This window comes from Capsicum annuum, chromosome 5 (genome assembly GCF_002878395.1).
Source record: "Capsicum annuum cultivar UCD-10X-F1 chromosome 5, UCD10Xv1.1, whole genome shotgun sequence".
NCBI classification, from domain to species: Eukaryota; Viridiplantae; Streptophyta; class Magnoliopsida; order Solanales; family Solanaceae; genus Capsicum; species Capsicum annuum.
In genome coordinates this window covers 5890388-5912190 of record NC_061115.1, presented here as the reverse complement: position 1 = coordinate 5912190, position 21803 = coordinate 5890388, and the positions used below count along the sequence as shown (strand labels likewise).

Below are 21803 nucleotides of genomic sequence, written 5' to 3'. Positions count from 1 at the left end.
CCTATTACGTTAAGGAATTGTTATAAAGTTTTGTAAAATTTTCTTTCCATGAAATTTTTTTTATTTTAGGAATTTTTACATAACTCAAATAAGGAAATTTTAATAATTTAGTAATAAAAAATTTAGTTAATTTTAAAGTCCTAAATATTAGAAAAATAATTAAAAAAAGTGAAAAAACTATTTTGTCTATGGTAGATTGTTTTAATGAAGGGCAAAAAGTTTGAATCACTTTTGATTTTCACACTTTTAATATATTATTATAAATTATAGATTAATAATTAAAATATTCTCCCTTTACTTAGAGTTTTAAGATTCGCTGTTAAGATTCTTTCACATAATTTGTGAGGCAGTACGTACAATATCTAGGACATTTTTGTAAAAGGAATTAACGTGGCAATGAATAAATTTCAAGATGCTACATAAATTTTGTTTCTACTTTTTAGTTGATCAAATATATAGTAATTCTTAATCTTGAAATTTAATGATCCATTCGAATGTCTTTCTCTTATCCAAACAAAACAACTTGTTCTAATAGGATACCACATGACACATATTGCAAATATTCTTACGTACCTACAAAAATTTTGACTTTTGAGGTGACATTTGAATAAAATCTTTCACCCATTAATAGGAAAATTTATCATTACCCGGTCTTCTGTTTTTGCAGACCAATAAAGAGTCATTTCTTTTTGTTTAGGGAATCAAAAAGGTGACTTGGAACATCATAACTCAATTCCAAGTGGCGACTCTGTAAATAAAATAATCCCTATTCAATAACCGTCACTTTAATTGGAAAAACCCTTCGACTCCGATCCTTTCGAGCGAAAAGGGGGTGTGACATCTCTAGTGACTCTGCTGGGGAATAAATAAGAATTCGAGCTTTTGATATTGACTTTACTTGATTTAATTATTTTATATTGTGTTTGTTGGCCTTATGTGCTACTTGTCGCTTATTTACCTCTTTGATATTGATTGATTTGTATTATGTACTGTTATCTCTTGCGCACCCCCTCTGAGTCTCTGAAATAGAATAGAAGGAATGCAACGCATGCATCCTACTTTCTTTTTTAGATAGCCGGAGTGTCAAGGCACCTGGTGAAGGATTATAGTCACACATGTTAGGAGGGGTTCGGATCGGCAACGAACGCGGTGTTGCCCTGCTACCAACCAAGTTATCCCTCCCCGGCTCGAGTGTCCGCTCGGGTAAGCCAGTCTAGACACCTATCCTTATTAAGTTTAAACTTAGAAGAATTGAAAACTCAGAATCTGGTTATCCCTATTAGGTACTGCTTTATTTGCATCATATGCATTTGACTTAGCGGGACTTGGCACAGGAGCCAGGTCTGTCTAGGATAGATAACCTACTTTATAAAGACCAACATGTGCATCCTGCGTGCTCTTTGACATTTGTTTGGAAGACTATTTGTTTGTTGACCGGCTTTTAGGCAATTTTAAAATGCAAGAGATTAATTTATCCTCACATTTAGTGAATTACTTTTTTTTTTTAAAAGAAAAAATTTATTTTTAAAAGAAAGGAAAAATTTTAGTAACATAGTTTTACGGTCTTCATGAACTACGAAGGTCTGATTCTCATATCTTAGTGGAATACGTAGGAAGTCCTTCTTAGGATACGACCCTATCTTTTGAAAATTATTCATAAATTTATTGAGGAATATTCTGAAAATATGATTACTTTCATAATTATTTTTCTAATTCTCAAGTCTAATTTATATATATCTTAATAGTCCTGAATCTTTAGGGATCATGAGGTTAAATTTTTACAAAATCAATAATATATGTAAATCTTAATAGCCCTGAACCTTTAGGGGTCTTGAGGCTGAGTTTTGTACGACATAATTTTTAAGAACTACACACACCTGATTCTCATTTTTATTGAGATACGTAGCCAGTCCTTTATGGATTCGGTTGTTTTAAAAAAGAAAAATTTTGAACTCTGACACATTAATTTTCTCCAAAATCAAAATAGTGTTAAGGTGGTTGGTTTATGGCTAAGTTGGCATCTCACCAATACAACACCATGTTCAAAGAACAAGTAAGATGACCCACCAAAATGATATACGGTCTGAGATGAGTTGGTGTAGATTGTTAGAAATGAGGAATAATAAGAAATGATCTGAAAAGTGAGAAATTTGGAGCAAAATATGAGAAACATGCAAATACTGAGAGAGAAAAAGAGATTCCTCACAAGGATTTTTACATGTTTCAATGTTCACTTTTCTCTAAACTCCATAACACCAATGTTGGACATGTACGAGGGTCATGGTGATCCTTTGACTCATATGAAAAAGTTTTGTAATCAATGAAGAGGAATAGGGGAAAAGAGAAATTGTTGATGGCTTACTTTGGAGAGAGTTTGAGGTGATAAATTCAAAATGATCGAGTTCAAAAAGAAAAAAAAAAAGATGATGTAGCAATGATTGTGGAGACTCCATTAAGGCCGACGTGCAATTCAATGGCTAAAATATTAAGTTCGGTAATTTAGAAGCCAATCTACTCCCCACGAGGAAGGATTTTTGATAGTTTTTTTTTTCTTTCTACTACCCGAATTATTTTAGTGTTGAACTTTGGGATATATCTTATCTTACTTTATTATAATTTTCATTCAAATCCTTCTATCTTTTGGTCAACAAATGGGTGTCCTTTTTATTTTTATTTTTTATTATATATTTTTTTTTTAGAGAGCTCTTTTTATGGTGATTCTAGTGATGTGATATGCATGTTGAATTCATAGACTGATCTTTAAATCAATCTAATCCTGAAACAATTGACAAGAAGATAGAGTTGAAAGAAAAAAACATATAAGAAAATAAGTAAAGTGTTCAGGTATTTGGGGAGATAGTTACAACATCTTTTGAATGTATTAAGGCAATCACTTTGTGAATTAGGAAATAACTTGATCATCGATTAGAAGATTAAATTCAAGAATTTTGAATGGGGTCGATCAGAGGATATATAGTATCCACTATAAGGAAAAGCAAAAGGAAGTTAGCTCCAAAAGGGCATGAGTCACTCTTCGAGAAAAAAGTACAATATAAGTGGACATGTATATTTTACAAGCTTAAAAGAAGTGACGTAAGTGCATGAGCTTAGTCACGATCAATGTTGAAAAAGATGCATATGATCTTCATGTTCTACTCTCAGATTACATGTTATGTAGTTGTGTTTTTAAGGATTGATATGACGAAGGCATTTATTCTACTACCCAAATGTTGTGTCATCCTTTGTTACTCCTTTTTAGATTTAGTGTTATTTTCTTTCGTACCCCTCTTTTGGAATCAAAATAGAATTTGAAAAAGTCAAAAAAAGAAGTATCAAGAAAAATGGAGTAAAAAAAAAGAGTTGAAAAAAAAAGAGAAAAAATCAATCAAAACTCCAAATTCAAGCAAAAGAAATATCCTGAACTACGTTTGACCTGATTCTTGCTATGACAAGATACGTAGGCAGCCCTACTTTGGGGTTCGGTCCAGTCAAAAGAAAATTCAAGTTATCCAGAATGAAATAAAACTGGGGCAAAAGTTTATTTCCTTAAAAGAGTCGATTTCAAAAGTTGTATATTTTATCCAATGTTGTGTAAGTTTTGAGCCCCATGCCGACCTTTCTTTCTATCCCATTCCAAAAGCCAAGTTACAATCAAAGAAAGACCTTCAGATCAATCTTTGAGAATGTCAGGGCTAAACATGTTATGGGTGCATGATATTTCATATTTTAAGTGTTTTTTTTTTCTAAAAAATAAAATAAAAATGAGAGAGTTTTATTGGTGAAAACCCTTTTGGGCATCATAAGGCGACCGTGAGTTGTGAGATCAATAAAAATAAGAGTCTTATTGGTAAAAGTCTTCATAGGCACCATAAGATGAGAATGAGTTGAAAACGAAAAAAAAATGGGAGCAGCTTGTTGGCGAAAACCCATTGAGGTGTCACTAGCCTAGGGAGGATTATAATCCAGAGGGAACAAGTTCAAGAATGGCTCCCTTTCAAATTCAATGAGTGGGCAAAAAGTGATAGTGATTAGTTTGGATAGATCAGGTTGTTTAATTCAAAATGCATGTCATAATCACTAGAATCAGCTAACACACCCAGATAAAATTTTCTTTTTGACATTTTTTTTAAGAAGAGATGTCTATTGTCATTTCCTATTCTTTCTGTTATTTTTATTTTTATTTTTATTCTATTTTTATTTTTGATTGTTGTGTCTTTCTGGTAAAAAGAAAATCACTATCGTCATCTTTCATGTATTTTTGAGTCAAAATTTTGTCAAGATAAGTGAGGAAGGACTTCAAAATTTGCTACCAACTCCTTTAGTTGTGCAAAGAAAAACAAAAGACCAACACACAAAGATAACATGTTTCAAAAATAAAGTAAAGTACTCGAGAATGCTTGTCATCGGATAATTTTTGGACTCATAAAAGTATAAAAGGTGTATTTGAAGCTGAATTCCGAGGCATCATGCAAGAAAAATATGATTTGAGTCAAAATGTTTCAGTAGTCAGAATTTAGGGTCAATACTACAACAAGTCAACAATACCTATCAATGATTTACAATAGAGTTGGGCATGACAAGTGCAAGAAATCGTCTCAATAGCCAAATGCCACAAATCAACCACCGTATTTTTAAATTAAAAAGTTTTCTTTATATGAAACAAAAACAATTGTTACCTTCATATCAAAGGTTTCAAAGCTTAACTATTAAAAGTTGTAATTTCTCACTTCTGCAAATGTAAGAGGCAGTACTGTTACACAGATTTGGTAATCAATAATGGTAAAAACTCATCATTCAACCCCTAGGAGACGCACTTCATAGTCAGGGTATGTCAGTTTTCATGTGTTAGGTAACGCACTTCCTAACTTGAAACTTCACTCCTAGAAGACGTACTTTCTAGTCGAGTCATTTCATTTAACCCCTAGGAGACGCACTTCCTAGTCAGGTTATGTCAGTTTTCATGTGTTAGGAGACACACTTCCTAATCTGAATAAGTCAGTTTTTATTTGTTAGGTGAAGCACTTCATAACTTGAACCATCACTCCTAGAAGACGCACTTTCTAGTAGAGTCATTTCATGCAACCCCTAGGAGACGCACTTCCTAGTTTGGATAATTCAAGTTTCATTTGTTAGGTGATGCACTTCCTAACTTGAACCATCACTCCTAGAAGACACACTTTCTAGTCCAATCATTTCATTCAACCCCTAGGAGACGCACTTCCTAGTCTGAATAAGTTAGTTTTCATTTGTTAGGTGAAGCACTTCCTAACTTGAACATTCACTCCTAGAAGACGCACTTTCTAGTCGAGTCATTTCATTTAATCCCTAGGAGACGCACTTCCTAGTTTGAATAAGTCAATTTTTATTTGTTAGGTGAAACACTTCCTAACTTGAACATTCACTCCTACATGACGCACTTTCTAGCCGAGTCCTTCAATTTAATTCTTAGGAGACACACTTCCTAATTTTGGTCATCAGTTTTACTCTGATGAGACACATTTCTTTAGCAGAGCTTTTATTCACACTATTTACTGTACTTTTTAAAAGTTGTGACCTGATGACACTCGCAAAATTTACTAGTGCAAACTGGGGCAAAATTTTGTTCGTGTTTACTAAAATTTATTTTATGCTCAGGACCCTCTTGAAGAAAGGGACAGGACCCTCTTGAAAAATGAAAATTTATTTTATGCTCAGGACCCTCCTGAAGAATGGGGTAGGACCTTCCTGAAGAATGAGAATTTATTTTATACTCAGGACCTTCCTGAAGAATGGGACAAGATCCTCCTGAAGAATGGGAATCTATTTTATGCTCAAGACCCTCCTGAAGAATAGGACAGGACCCTACTAAAGAATAGGAATTTATTTTGTTCTCAGGACCCTCCTGAAGAATGAGACATGACCCTCCTGAAGAATGGGAATTTATTTTATGCTCAAGACCGTCCTGAAGAATGGGATAGGACCCTCCTGAAGAATGGGAATTTATTTTATGCTTAGGACCCTCTTAAAGAATGAAAATTTATTTTATGCTCAGGACCCCCCTGAAGAATGGGACAGGACCTCCTGAAGAATGAAAATCTATTTTATGCTCAGGACCCTCCTGAAGAAAGGGACAAGACCCTCCTAAAGAATAGGATGTTATTTTTCTGTGTCAACTTTTATTTTGAGTTCAGGAACATATTTGAAAATCAGAAAGAGAAAGTCCAGAAACCCGCCTAAAGAACAGGGTGAAGAAAAAGAAAGTCCAGGAGCCCGCCGGAAGAATAGGGTGAAGAAAAAGTAACTCCAGGAACCCGCTTGAAGAACCGGGTGAAGAAGTAGCAAGTTAGGAGCCCACATGAAGAATAGGGTGAAAATTATCAATTGCAGGTCAAGAGCCTTCCTGAAGAATAGAGTGAAGATTTTAAAGTCCAAATCAGAAAACAATCTGAAGAATAAATCAATTGTCAAGTTCCTCTCTAATGTCAAAAGCCAACAAAGATGAATATTTTATGTTTCAAGTTCAACTCAGAATAACAACTATCGCACTATTTGAGAAGTCATGAAGATTCCAGAATAGCAGAATAAATAAGATCTTTCACTTGTATCTTCAATTTTATTTTTGTCATTCATGTAAGTGTAAAAAGAGAAGTCGTCAAGCGAAAACTCGATGGAACCAAACTCGATCTCTAACTCGTTCTCTCACCATTTTACCTTTGAACTACATGTGACCTAATTCCCTTATAACTCGGGATATGTAGGCGATCCAATACCAGGACTCGGTCACATCTTTGCTTTTATTTTATTTTTTTTCCTCACTTTTTGAATAATCAGAAAATCAAAAATCATCTCTTTGTCTACTTCTTTGTGTGAAAATTCCTCGAGATTTCACACAAAGAGGGGCAAAATGTAGACACATGACTTTTGACCCTCCCAAGTTTAATATATATATTTTTTGATATTTATATTTATATTTAATTTGATATTATTTTAATTCTTATTTTATTTTTACTAAATTTTTGTTAAAAAATAAATAACCAAATAAAGTTAATTTTGACATATTTTATTTTTCTTTTATTTTTATTCTAACTTGAAAAATAATAATTAAATAAAAATAAAAAAATATATTTTCTTTTAATTTAGATTTTTATAAATATGCAAGTAATTTTATTTTTTCTTAATTATATTTTATTTTAGGTTAGTTATATTTTATTATATTTTTATTAAGTATAAAAAATTAATTAGTTAATATTTTTATTATTATTATTATTATTATTATTATTATTTCTTTTATATATAATTTATTTATTTAAATAAAAGGATCATTATCCTACAAAAAACTACCCTACCATATCTGTAATCTAACTTCTCTCAACCTCTCCCCCATCAGCATATAACTCCCCAATCCCCATCCTACATATAGGCTACACACTTTGACGAAGAAACACAGATAGACAAGACATTAAAACGGAGAAAAAAAAAAGAAAACTTAAAAGAGAAAGAGTTAGAGTTTGAGTTCTGACTTTGTTTGAGTTTTCCGTGACGACGTCCTTTCTTTTGTATTCGGTTTAGTTTTCCATACAGGTTATTATTCGATCCTATACTATTTATTTTATATGTTTTGTTCGAAATCAAGTCATAAACAAAATTGTTCAAACGATTTTACATGTTACTTAACATGCATGATTGATTTGTTAATGTGAGTTTTTATTATTATTATTATTATTATTATTATTATTATTATTATTATTATTATTATGAATCATGTGTTAGGAACTTGTTCATTTATATATATTTGTATGCAAATTTGATGTTCTAGAACGGAGACATGTTTCAACTTAATTTTCAAATGGTGATATACGAAAGGGATTAACATGATGATTGCTTGACTCAAAATACGCTATTATTTTCCATCATATTTCAATCATGAGTTTTATCAATTATCTTGCGTTTTCTCTTTTAATTTTTATAAAAGTTGAATTTGTAAAGTGTTGTACCCGAATTAACAATATAAATTAATAATATGGTCATGATAGTTTAAGTTTAATTATCTTGAGTAGTTTTTCTTTAGATATGAAATTTGTTTTGGATTACAAATATTTAGAAAAAAATATTGACGTGTGTTGATCTAAGCAAAAATGTTATCATGAGTAGTTAGGGGAGCATCTTTTAGTCACTGATTTTGATTATTTCTTTGAAGACTAAAAAGCAACATGTAATTTTTGATAATACTACTCTAGTTTTTTTTTTCTTGTAGGTTTTCTATACTGTTTATTTAATTTTATTTAAATTATTGAATGTAAAACATTTGCTTATTTCTTCGTTCATTGTGGGTTTATTTAACACCCGTCACAAATGATAAAAGAAAGGTGAGGAAAAATCATATTTGTAAAGGAGCGAAACGAGTTGGGAATTAATTCAAAACTTGTTGCAAAATAAAGAGTGAAAAGAATAAAAATAGAAAGATAGATTATTTCGAGTTTATAAAAGACAAATTAATACCTTTACCGTTAGGTAAATTTTTTTAGGCAAGTTAAAATATTTGTCTCGATTTAGAATGCGGCGTACGCATCTTTCTGAGACATTTAAAATAATTTGAGGATGCACTATTGCACTGCGGCAAAGATTGTCTTAAAATTAATTTTCACTAGTTTAATACAAAAGTTTTAAATAGTTTTAGTTTAATAAAAAATTAATGAATTTAGGCCTTAACATAATTTATCAAAAATAGTTTTAGTTAAGTATAAGTCAATAAAAGCGACCGTGCTAGAACCACGGGACTCGAGGGGTGCCTCACACCTTCCTCGGTCAACAGAATTCCTTACCCGGTCTTCTGTTTTCGCAGACCAACAAAGAGTCATTTCCTTTTGATTAGGGAATCAAAAAGGTGACTTGGAACACCATAACTCAATTCCAAGTGGCGACTCTATAAATAAAATAATCCCTATTCAATAACCGTCACTTTAATTGAAAAAACCCTTCGACTCTGATCCTTCGAGTGAAAAAAGGGTGTGACAAACCCTATGTAAACATTAGTGGTTTCTTTCACTGCTCAAACTGGGACCTATATGTCAGACAGAGATAACTTCATTGTTGACCCAAGGCTCCCCTTCTTTTTGTTCCTTTAGAAGATACATTGTTTTCAAGAGGGCATTCTATGTACTTTGAAGTGCAACACTAATGTTCTGGGAATATTTTAAAGGTAGATAAGGCATGCATGCCCTTATCATACTAGTGATCAAGAAAAATCTAGATATATCCAACTTGTTCTAATTAGAAATGTTCACTATTTTTAGAACATTGTTGCCTCTATATATAGCCTCAAGATAGATTCAAGTTTCTCAATAACAAATCGAACCTCAAATTCACTTCACTTCACAAACCTTTAGCCATCACAACTTCTTTTATCTCCACTAAAAGATTCAAATCTTGACATTTAACCAAACATTCAATTTCTTGAAGTTGTTTAAACATGGATATGGTGATGAAGTTGGGAGCATCAAGCGCGGTGGTGATATTCACCAAGAGTAGTTGTTGCATTTCTCATACCATCGAGACCCTAATTCATAGTTTTGGTGCAAACCCTACAGTTTATGAGCTCGATACGCATCCAAATGGGAAGCAAATAGAGAAGGCACTGATAGAACTAGGGAGTCAACCAAGTGTACCAGCAATATTTATAGGGAAAGAGTTAGTTGGTGGTGCAAACGAGATAATGAGCCTTAATGTGAGGGGAAAACTTAAACAATTGCTCATTAGGGCTAATGCAATTTGGGTATAGAGTAAATCAATAATGACTAGCTATACATAGCAAGTCTAGGAGGTTTGACAATAAATTTATTATTACATAAGAGAATCATTTTGTTTTCTCTCACACATGTTGCTTCTTGATGTATCAATAAATAAAAGTTAATACTTTGGTCATATTTTCTAGTTTTTTCTTTTAATAATCTCGTGTGGATTTTGCTTTGCTCAAAGTTGATGACATGAAAAACTACAGAAATATTTAAATTACGCTTCAATCTAAGACATTAATAATATCCTATACTACAATTTGTGGTAGATCAAATAACATACATAATATATAATAGTATATAGTTTGGGATGGCCTTTTGAATATTTTATGTTACTTTTTTCATTTTTCAACCTTCAATTTTTGACTTAATGTGAGGGGAAAGCTTAACCAATTGCTCATTAGGGCTAATGCAATTTGGGTATAGAGTAAATCAATAATGACTAGCTATATATAGCAAGTCTAGGAGGTTTGACAATAAATTTATTATTACATAAGAGACCTAATAAATCTATTTCATATCCGCACCCCCCTACAATTGGTATCAGAGCCCAGTAATTCAAAAAATACGGAAGTGAGATATATGTTAGAGCTATTAGAATTTACCTATAAATTATTAAATTAATTATGTGAAGACCATTTAAAAATGGAGAAGCTTTTAGAAAAATTAAAGAATCTTTAATTAGTAATTATTCAGAATATATAAGTCTAAATAAAATAAAAGAAAATCCACAAAGATTAGCCTACTTAATTACATTAATATCTAGTATTGAATCAAAATTAATAATCCATTTAAAATCTAGAAGAATGAAACACATACTACCTAATTATAATAAAATTAGATTTAGATATCCGCCAAGATATTATAAATATAATTTAAAATGAATAAAGTACAACAATACAAAGAATTAAAACAAATTAATTCTGAAAAACGTAAAGAATTAAAAATAAGAATAGAAAGACTACATTATAATATATTTGCCGGAGTTAATAAAAACTCAATAAATACACAAAAAGATGAAATATCAAAATTAGAATCACAAATAGATAGTTTAGAATATATATATCAACATGAACTATTCACAATAAAATGAACAAAGAAGAATTTATAATAGATGAAAAAATATATGAAAACCACGAAGGATCAAAAATAAAAATAGTATTTTCTAATCTAGGAAGAAGATATAAGAAAATAGGTGAACATTTATATCTAATGTTAGAAAAAGAAGAATTAAAATTAGAAGATAAATTGACAGCAATGGTAAGAATAGAAAAAGAAAATGAAGAGATAGATAGGAAAAAGGAAATAGAAAAAATAAAACAACAAACTATGGAAGAAATACGAAAAATAGAAGAAACTAAAAATAGTAGGATTGCTGAATTAGAAAAAGAACTACAAATGTTAAAAGAACTGTATGAACAAAGACAAAAAGAAAAAGAAGAAAAAGATAGAGAACAAAAATTACTAAACGACATAAATCAATTTAAGGAAAAATTAGAAATAAAAAACAAAGAATTAGAAATAGATAATATAGACGTTGAAGAGACAGATAATTATGATTGAGAAGATAGTGAAACATACACAGAAATATTAACAAATACAAAAAATTTAGAAATCAATGAAAAACAAGAAGTAATTAATGAGGAAAACTTAGAAAGTACCCACACAGAAATAAATACTCTTGATAAAAAAGAAGATGAAAATATAATACCTAAAACAACAGAAATAAGAAAACCTATATATTATAAGGATAAGTTTAAAAAATATAATGAATATGACAAATGGATACCAAAACAAACAATTAATAAAAATCATAACTTTTTAGACCTACACTGTGTAATAGATACAGAAAAAACAATACAATTATGGATAGGATATATGACAAAACAATTATTAGATAATAATATAAATATAACAGATGCACCGGAATATATAGAGAGAACACTAATAGGATCAGTAAAACTATGGTTTTCAAATTTAACTGAAAATAACAAGAAAGTATTAAGAACTAATAAACCTATAGAAGGAACATCATCAACAACAACTAAACTAACACCTATAGAACTATTAAAAAAATATGAAACAGCTATAAAAGATGAATTTGGTAGTACGACAACAATAGAAGAAGAACAAGATGAAGAAAAAGATACAAATAGAAACTTAATGTTAAAATTAGAAATATGTAATATGTGTTATATGATGAATATACTTGCGCATTTAAAGAATATTATTATAAAGGAGCATATAGTATAGAAGAAAGTAAAGAGATAAGAAAATTATATTTTAATAAATTACCCGAGCCACTTAGTTCAAAAATAATAAAAAGTTGGGAAGAAGCAAAAATAGTAGATACGTTAGGAGCAAGAATAAAATTTTTACACCAATGGTATAGAAACTTATGTGAAAAATATAGAAAAGAATTAAAAATGGAAAAAACATTAATAAGAAATTTAGCATGTTGCAAAAATAAAATAGCACCCCAATTTGGATGTGAAGAAAGACATTATAAGAAACGAAAAAGACATAAGAAATATAAGAAATATAAAAAATCAAAATACAAATATAAGAAACCAAGAAAAAGATATTATGTAAAAAATTATAAATATAAAAGACCATATAGAAAGAAGAAATCTATAAAAGAATGTACTTGTTATAATTGTGGAAAGTTAGGGTATTTAGCTAGAGATTGTAAATTACCTAAAAATTCAAAAAATAAACAAATATTAGAAATAAAAATAGATAATACAGAATATATGCAGATAGATTATATAGATTATGAATTAGAAGGTGAGGATAGTATATATGAAATTTCAGAAAACGAAACAGATAATGAAATAGATAGTGAAATAGATGAATCAAATGACTGAAGAAGATATAAAAATAATAACAAAGGAAGAATATTTAAATGATGAAGAAACGGAACAAAAAATAATATTTGACAGTAGCATATTTGATGAAATTAAAGGAAAAGAATTAGATTTAAATGTAGAAAAAATATTTAAAATACCAACAATAAAAAATATTTTTACTAGGAAAAAGGATGAATATTATGTAGTATGCCAAAAAGAACATGTAATAGACTGCAGATATGCAAAAGGCAAAGCTAGTATACCACTAGTAACAAAAAGAATAATTAATAAAGAGATAAATGATATAAAAAGTAAAGGAGATCCAATAAAATATGTACACCTTGGAGGTACAGAGATACTAATAAAAGCATGTTTTAGAGAAGGAATAGATACACCAATAGAATTATATTTAGCAGATGATAGAATTATAAAACCTATAGAAAAAAGCATAATAACTGCCGTAAAAGGAAATCTAATATATCAAAAATTTAAATTTATAATAAGTGCAAATTATTCAGTAGCAGTAACAGATAGAAATATAGATAAATCACTCGTATTATATTGGAAAATATCAGGAATAGAATTAACCCCAGGAAGTAAAATATTTACAGCAAGATGTAAAAATTTATATGTATTAACAACAAAACATAAAATAACAGGAAAAAATAAGATTAACAAAATACGAATAGAAAGCCCATTCGAACAAATTATAAAAACAATAGATTATAACGATTATAGCTATAGAGACATAGATACAGAAGAAAATTTAGAAATAATAAATGATAGAATAAGTACAACAAAAAGAATAGCTAATGAAAAACCAGAATCATCAAGCTCATAAAAAAGAACAAGCTATGAAACAAATTCAATAAGTAATTTAAACCAATATTACATAACAGGAAAAATAAATGAAAAAGAATATCTAATACTCTTGAATACAGGACAAGAAGAAAATTATATAGCAAAATATCTAGTAAAAAATGAAGAAATAAAGACTGATAATGATATGTGCCCAAATCTACCAAGAAGTTTAATAAATAATAAAAATATAGCAGAAAAAGAAATAGTAATAGGAGTTAGAAAAATAAAAATAGAATTCGAAGTAAACGAAGAAATGCAAAAAGCAGATATAATATTAGGAATAAAATGGTTAGAACAAGTAAAACCATATAATATAGAGCATACACAATTAACCTTAACATATAACAAAGAAAAGTTATTCTTAAAAAGAGCCTTAACATGAAATGAAGATATATGTATTAATGAAGATAATAGTAGAAGGATATTACAGTAGATATTATACGCCTATGATAGATACAGGAGCAGAAGCTAATTTATGTAGATATAATTGCTTACCAGAAAGTAAATGGGATAAATTAAAAACACCAATAATAGTTAAAGGATTTAATAATGAAGGAAGCTTAATTACTTATAAAGCTAGGAATGTAAAAATACAAGTATGGGATAAGATATTAACAATAGAAGAAATTTATAATTATGAACTAACATCAAAAGATATACTTTTAGGAATGTCATTCTTAGATAAATTATACCCACATATAATAACTAGAACAGACTGGTGGTTTACAACACCATGTAAACAGAAATTAAGAGCAAAAAGAGTTAATAATAAAATAAGAAAGAAAACTGATTGGATAAAAGGAAGTGAAAAAATTACACAAAAGTTAGAAAATATAAAAAATACTGAAGATACAATAGAACTAGTAGTATTTTCGATAAATAAAACAGAAATAACTATATTTTCAATAAATAAAATAGAAATAATTAAGAAAAAATTAGAACAATTATATAGTGAAGATCCATTAAAAGGATGGGAAAAACATAAAACTACTATAAAAATTGAATTAATAGATAAAAATAGCATAATAACCCAAAAACCATTGACATATAATTTTGACGATTTAAAAGAATTTAAAATGCATATAGATGAATTATTAGAAAAACAATATATACAAAAAAGTAATAGTAAACATAATAGTCCAGCATTTATAGTAAATAAACATAGTGAACAAAAAAGAGGAAAAAGTAGGATGGTTATTGACTATAGAAATTTAAATGCAAAAACTATAACATATAATTATCCAATACCAAATAAGATATTAAAAATAAGACAAATACAGGGATATAATTATTTTAGCAAATTCGATTGTAAATCAGGATTTTACCACCTAAAGCTAGAAGAAGAATCTAAAGAATTAACCGCATTTACGGTACCACAAGGATTTTATGAATGGAACGTATTACCATTTGGATATAAAAATGCACCAGGTAGTTATCAACATTTTATGGATAGTTATTTTAAACAATTATCTAATTGTATAGTATACATAGATGATATATTATTATATACAAAAACCAAAGAAGAACATTTAAAATTATTAGAACAGTTTACAGATATAATAGAAAAATCGAGAATAAGTCTAAGCGAAAAGAAAGCTGAAATTATGAAAACCCAGATAGAATTTTTAGGAATACAAATAGATAAAAGTGGAGTAAAAATGCAACAACATATAGTACAAAAAATAATAAATTCGAAAGAAGAATTAGATACAAAAAAGAAATTACAATCATTTTTAGGATTAGTAAACCAAGTAAGAGAATATATTCCAAAATTAGCAGAAACTTTAAAACTACTACAGAAAAAATTAAAAAAGGATGTAGAATATAACTATAATGAAGAAGATAAAAAACAAGTTCGAAAAATAAAATTACTTTGTAAAGAATTACCAAAATTACAATTTCCAGATGAAAATAGAAAATTTATATATATAGTAGAAGCAGATGCTAGTGAATATAGTTACAGAGGAGTACTTAAATATCGATATGAAGCAGAAAAAATAGAACACCATTGTAGATACTACTCAGGTACGTTCAACGAGACAGAAATAAAATGGGAAATAAATAGGAAAGAATTATGTTCATTATATAAATGTTTATTAGCATTTGAGCCATATATTGTATATAACAAGTTTATTGTACGAACAGATAATACACAGGTACGTTGGTGGTTAACAAAGAAAATACAAAATTCAGTTACAACAAAAGAGATTCGGAGACTAGTTTTGAATATATTAAATTTCACATTTACAATTGAAGTGATCAGTACTAACAAAAATGTTATTGCAGATTACATATCAAGACAAAGCTACACAGACTGAAATAATAGAAGAATATACTCTAGAAAAAAATACTTAACACCCTAACTACGCTTTCAATGAAAGTGGACAGTATGGGTAATGAGATAGAAAAGCTAAAGACTAATGAAGATAAACTGAAGTCTATAGCTACAAATCAGCTAACTCAGCAGTGTGCAGAGCTATGTCGATCGGAAGACATTAAAGTTCCAGAGCTAGAAGGAGACGTTGGGACACTCCATAAAACCCATAACATTTATCAATCTACTTCTGCAGGTACAAGCAAAGGAGTTAATCGACCAAGATACCAGAATATGAATATGAATAAAATATTTGAAAAATCATTTACACCAAAAACACAAAAAGACCACTTGTTCATACCCCCACAAGTTACTACATACCGAGATAGCCTAAACCAAGATAAAAAAGTTTACAACTACACCGCCCAGAAATACATAGAAAATATATACAGAGTACAAACTTTTCTAAACCATAACCCCAGAGCTACAAACATCAAAGAACCAAACACCAACTATATAACCCAAAAATTACAAGGATATAACAAACTAATTGCACTACCCAAAACTAACCCAAGCCTAGTAAAAACTTGTTTTGACTATGGACTGTTAAACACCATATACACCCAAGACGGAGAAGAATTAACAGCTATGGAAGAATTGCACAAGATATTCACTACCTACAAAAGAATAACGAAAGAAAATCTATTTTACATAAAGTGTTATACTGCACCGGCAGAGATACTATATGACGAAATAAAACCAGTTATACAAGTTGTAAAGATAGGACTAACTAGAGATATGATCATACCAGAAGATATTACACAGCAACCGGAGATACCCAGAATTGAGATACCCGACTTCTACGCAAATAAACGACTTATCGGACTAGCTACGATTATCCAAGAACTAGCAAATAATTATACTAATGGAAACCCAATATGGAGCTATTATTCGAGAGATCATCAAATGATTTACTCTAATTCAAAAGAGCTACGACAAGAAGATATGGAAGATGTCAGACAATGGATAATGACATTACTTAACCCAGAAAAACAATCTACCGCAAGAGCAATCAAAAAAGGATTTATTTCAGATGGACTACTGACAAGATATTGTAAAATAGTTGGACACAAATATCCAGATCACCAATGTTCAAGATGTAATGGATAAGATCACATAATTCCAGAAGTACATCTAGAATAAAAGAAGATAAAATGCCAGCTGGAAAGATAAGATAAGAAGCAATAATGGAGATATAGCAGATACGACAAAATCAACGGATGACAAGAATTATATATTGTATAGATTCTTTACGAAAAAGAATTGTAATTATTGTAAGTTACTATTCTTATGTAGACTTTTTAGGTACCTAGGGAATAGCCTTTTTGACTTTTTTTAGTAGCTTTTGTTTTTTTGCATTAATGTAAAGATGTAAAGTTGTTTCTTTCGTTCTATAAATAAAGAAAGCCGAAGGCATTGCAAAGCAAGCCTTCATGCGTTGAAGCAAATACTCTCTCCATTCCACAACAAATATTTTACTCAGTTAATTAAATAGACATATTTCAATGGAAAAAGCTATGGAGGAACAAACTTCAGAAATATCAAAACTACCCGAACAGGTATATTTATTTATGATTATGAATAGCTAAATTCATAATTTCCAACAATCATGATATGATAAAATAAATTCATATTAGTTACTTTATAGTAGAATTATTCGAAGAATAATATGTTAAGAAGTTTATTAACAAAGCGGAAACGGAGAAAGATCCCTAAGAACTATGCCATCCTAAAGGTGAAACCAAAGAGGCAAGAAGCCGTGGCGAGGAGTAACCAGAGTAGAGGTGTTGTTTAAGGGAAAAAGTATCCAGATTACCATGTTAATAGTGACCGAAGAACATATTATTTAAGAATAATCTAGTATATAGTAATCTAAGATGACCATATTTTGTTATGTACATGGTTGAAGGGAATATTTTGAAAAAACTAAATTTATGAAAATGAATAATTATTTATCTGATGTGATGGTAGATGAGTTTAAAATACTTATTTTGTATGCACTTAAAGATATAAAAGTAGCAGATATAAGAAAAATCATATTAGAAAAAGCATTTGGTAAATATTATATGACTAGAGTAAATTATATACCATACCTACCTAATTACTCTTACAAATACTTACCATGATAAATTACATAGAATCTTTAGAAAAAGATATAAGAAACATACAGTTACTAGAAAAACAGATAAAAATAAATATAGACAAATACATGAAAAATAAAGATATAAAATACATAGAATTTCTTAATAAAAATATGCAAGAACTACTAAGGCTAAAACAAACAACTACAAAATATTATAATAAAATCAATTTTAAAAGATAGATCACCTAGATTATCTTAAAGTTTTAATCTTATATATACTTAAAGATATAGAAATAATAGATATTAAGAAAATAATATTAGAAAAAGTAATAGACTATGAAATCGAAACCATAAATTGGCTAGAACATTTATACGAAGAAATTTACCCAAAAGGATATTATACAGATTAAGAGATGTTAGAATATATTAGAAAAACTAGAGAAAATCAAGATAATCTAAATAATGACATTAATTATAGAAACCGAATTAGGAAAATAATGAAAAATCTAAAAGAGAAATTATTATGGATAGAAGAAACCTTAGAAAATTTAGAAGAAAGTACATGTGATAGTTTATATAATTTAAAAAACTCACTACGAGAAGAACAACACAAGATAATAAATAACATTGAAAATCTAGAATTAGATATACATTACAGTACAGTTAGGATAAACTATTATACAGAAATTTGTAACTCTGCAATTACTACATGATAAAATAATAAACAAATTAATGAATATATCTTATGAAAAAAGTAAATTATTAAAAGATATTGAAACAAAATTTAAAAAAATCCACGCACAAAGAAAAATAGATTCACTAGATATCTAATAAATCTATTTCATATCCGCACCCCATTTTGTTTTCTCTCACATGTTGCTTCTTGATGTATAAATAAATAAAAGTTAATACTTTGGTCATATTTTCTAGTTTTTTCTTTTGATAATCTAGTGTGGATTTTGCTTTGCTAAAAGTTGATGACATGAAAAACTACAGAAATATTTAAATTACGCTTCAATCTAAGACATTAATAATATCCTATACTACAATGTGTGGTAGATCAAATAACATACATAATATATAATAGTATATAGTTTGGGATGGCCTTTTGAATATTTTATGTTACTTTTTTCATTTTTCAACCTTCAATTTTTGACTTCTGTTAATTTTGACATAGAAAGAACAAATGCAATTTCTTAAAAAGTAAAGGGTCCAATAAACAAATTAAACATGCAGAGGTTATCGAACAGTAAGTAGATCACATGGCACAAGTGGCAAATATTCCTGCTCACCAAAGTTTTTTTTGACATATGGTTTAAATATTCTGGCTATCAATAGGACCATTTGACATTAATATTCCGGAACACCAAGAACTTGAACCTGCTAACCACAAATAATAATATATTCGGTATATTCTCAATTTGAGACTTGTGGCTGAGTGATATTGTTAAGAATTCGTACCCTACTGATTATCTTATTTTCGCCTAACTGTTGCCTATCGATAGAACGGGTTGTCTGACATGTTTCAAGGAAACAGTAAAACAGAAAGTAAAGAACACAACGATTTTTACGTGGAAAACACCCGCCTCAAAAGGTGTAAAAAACCACGACCTGGACCTCTATAGGATTTAACCCCAAGTTCACTAAATAACTCTGAGCCTCAACAACGACTGATTACAAAACTCTTGTAACCAACAAATAGGAATTATAAACTCTAATTCCTTTAACAAAACGACTAGGAATTATAAACTCTAATTCCTAACTACACACACCTCCCAAGGTATGCATTCCCAAAGTCTCTGAGTTTTCCCCAACTCGAAGACTTTCTCCTAATTCAATTTATAACACACTGAAACTAATATTACATCAATAGTTTAAACACAATGAAGAACTCTAAAAATCAACTGTAAAACTCTTAGCTAGATTCTATACTTAGGACCAGGTTCTTCAATGTGTTTCTTCAGTTATTGAGTAGCACTTCATGAAGTCAATCTGTCGATTGTGCTTTTCTGCTTTGTAAGCGCATAAGTTATTCTGACTGATGCATCTTCTATTTAAGCACAACTCTTCAAAGAGTCATTCTTTATTTCAAACTCTTTTTTAATCAGAACTCTCATGCATAGAGTTCTACTTCAAGTGAGACTCCTTCTTCAATTCCAACTCTTGTCTCCTTAGTGTTGCAGTAAAACTCCAACTCTTTAAATCAACACATGTTTATTTATCAGAATCTTTCTCCTCCCACATATAGGACTCTTTAGGACATACTCAGAAGTGAAACTTCTTCTTCACGTAGGACTCCTTTTTCAACTCAACTTGTTTTCCCTTATCATTAAGTGTTTGAATCAAACTCAACTTGTTATATTCCCCACATGATCAATAACTTGAGTATATCAGAATTAGGCTTGCTTATTCATTCCTGTCTTTAAGCAATCTTATCTGCATCTATCAGTAAAACTGAAAATCTGCTTTCCTATGCGTGGACCAGTTCAAGTAACATGTTTCATTCATGTGTCAGTTTGTCAATCATCAAAACTACATAGTACCCAACAAATTCTCTCTTTTTGATGATGACAAACCTCTTATCTTTGTGCATTCATCCATCTTTACCTATAGGAACTAAAGTATAAAACACTAGAATGAAATCAGTTAGTCAATGAGTTATAAATATTGCACAACCCTCTTATCTTCCCCCTTTTGGCATCATTGAAACCCATTTCAACGTAATCATATACTAGCCAAAGTGATTAGTTATGCTATTCATGGCCACTGGGGCTATCACCAAAACAATCAGACAAAGACTTGAGCCAACATAGTAATGTATTAAAGAGAGCAAAAACATGAGTCAATTTAGCAGAGATAACCATTCCATTTAACTATTAGAGCATGTTCCACATTAAACCTAAGCTAGTACTGAACAAAGCAAAATAACTGAGCATTTAAAAATATGGTATAAAAGTGGGACATGACTAAGGGTACAAATAGTGATGATAAAGGAGGAATAGGTGATATCAACTGTGTCAATTGATGAATGACTTCAACATTTTCATCCCTCTCTCAATCAAGGTCAAGCTTCAAAGTCGTGATCCAAGCCTGAAGGACCACTTATTCCACTTTATGACTGTCTTGTGCAGCTTCAAGTTTAGAATTTATCTCAGCTAAATCATTTTTTTTCTTATCATTTTTTTTGCAATGAGTGTTAGCCCTCCTTATTGAACCAGGTAGAGCAACATGATTCATCTATTCAAAAACATCCATTTTTGTTTGAAAAGTTAAACCTAAACTAGCATTAAGAAATCCTAAAAGATCTGAGCCAATTAGGAACTAAAAGGGAGAGCATATCCCTTTTTCATTCTTTAGAACATATATTGCATGTGATTAATGATCAAGATTGGAAAATAAATGGTAAAAACTGATATTTAGTTGAGAGATAAAAAGATACTTCTGGTGTAGGATTAAACACATTTGTGCACAATCATTTGGAGAGAATCACAAAAATTTGGTCAACCGATTCGTCAGCTTTATAAGACAAAAAGAGGATGAAGTGTGAGAAATTGAACAGGTGTACTCAACTGTTTCAACTTAGACAGCCTATGCTTATGTCAGTGTAGAACATACATGATAAGAAAAACTTTGTAGTTACAATTGGTTGCTTGTACCTATTTTTCTGCATAATCTAATACAAAATTAGGTTAGAAGAGTCAAAAATATGGAATTGGGACACACAACTAAATTTGCAAGAATGAAGCTAATAATATTTTAGATAATAAGATTAAGAAGAAAAAGGGTTATTCTAGTCAATCATTGAGGGGAGTTCATGCAATTTTAATCATCCCCAAGTCTAACCTATTCCTTTCAAAATGCTCTTT

The 21803-nt window shown here is 29.6% G+C and overlaps 1 protein-coding gene across 1 annotated transcript; it reads left to right on the top strand.

Moving 5' to 3' along the window:
* The first annotated feature begins 9307 nt into the window (after positions 1 to 9307).
* Positions 9308 to 9816, top strand: LOC124898683 (monothiol glutaredoxin-S1-like). Its single transcript, XM_047412444.1, has one exon. The coding sequence runs from the start codon at positions 9449 to 9451 to the stop codon at positions 9755 to 9757; it is 309 nt and encodes a 102-aa protein (XP_047268400.1). The 5' UTR covers positions 9308 to 9448; the 3' UTR covers positions 9758 to 9816.
* The last annotated feature ends 11987 nt before the right edge of the window (positions 9817 to 21803 follow it).

Coding starts and splice junctions, on each gene's coding strand:
- LOC124898683 (XM_047412444.1), top strand. CDS start 9,449: ATGGATATGGTGATGAAGTTGGGAGCATCAAGCGCGGTGGTGATATTC.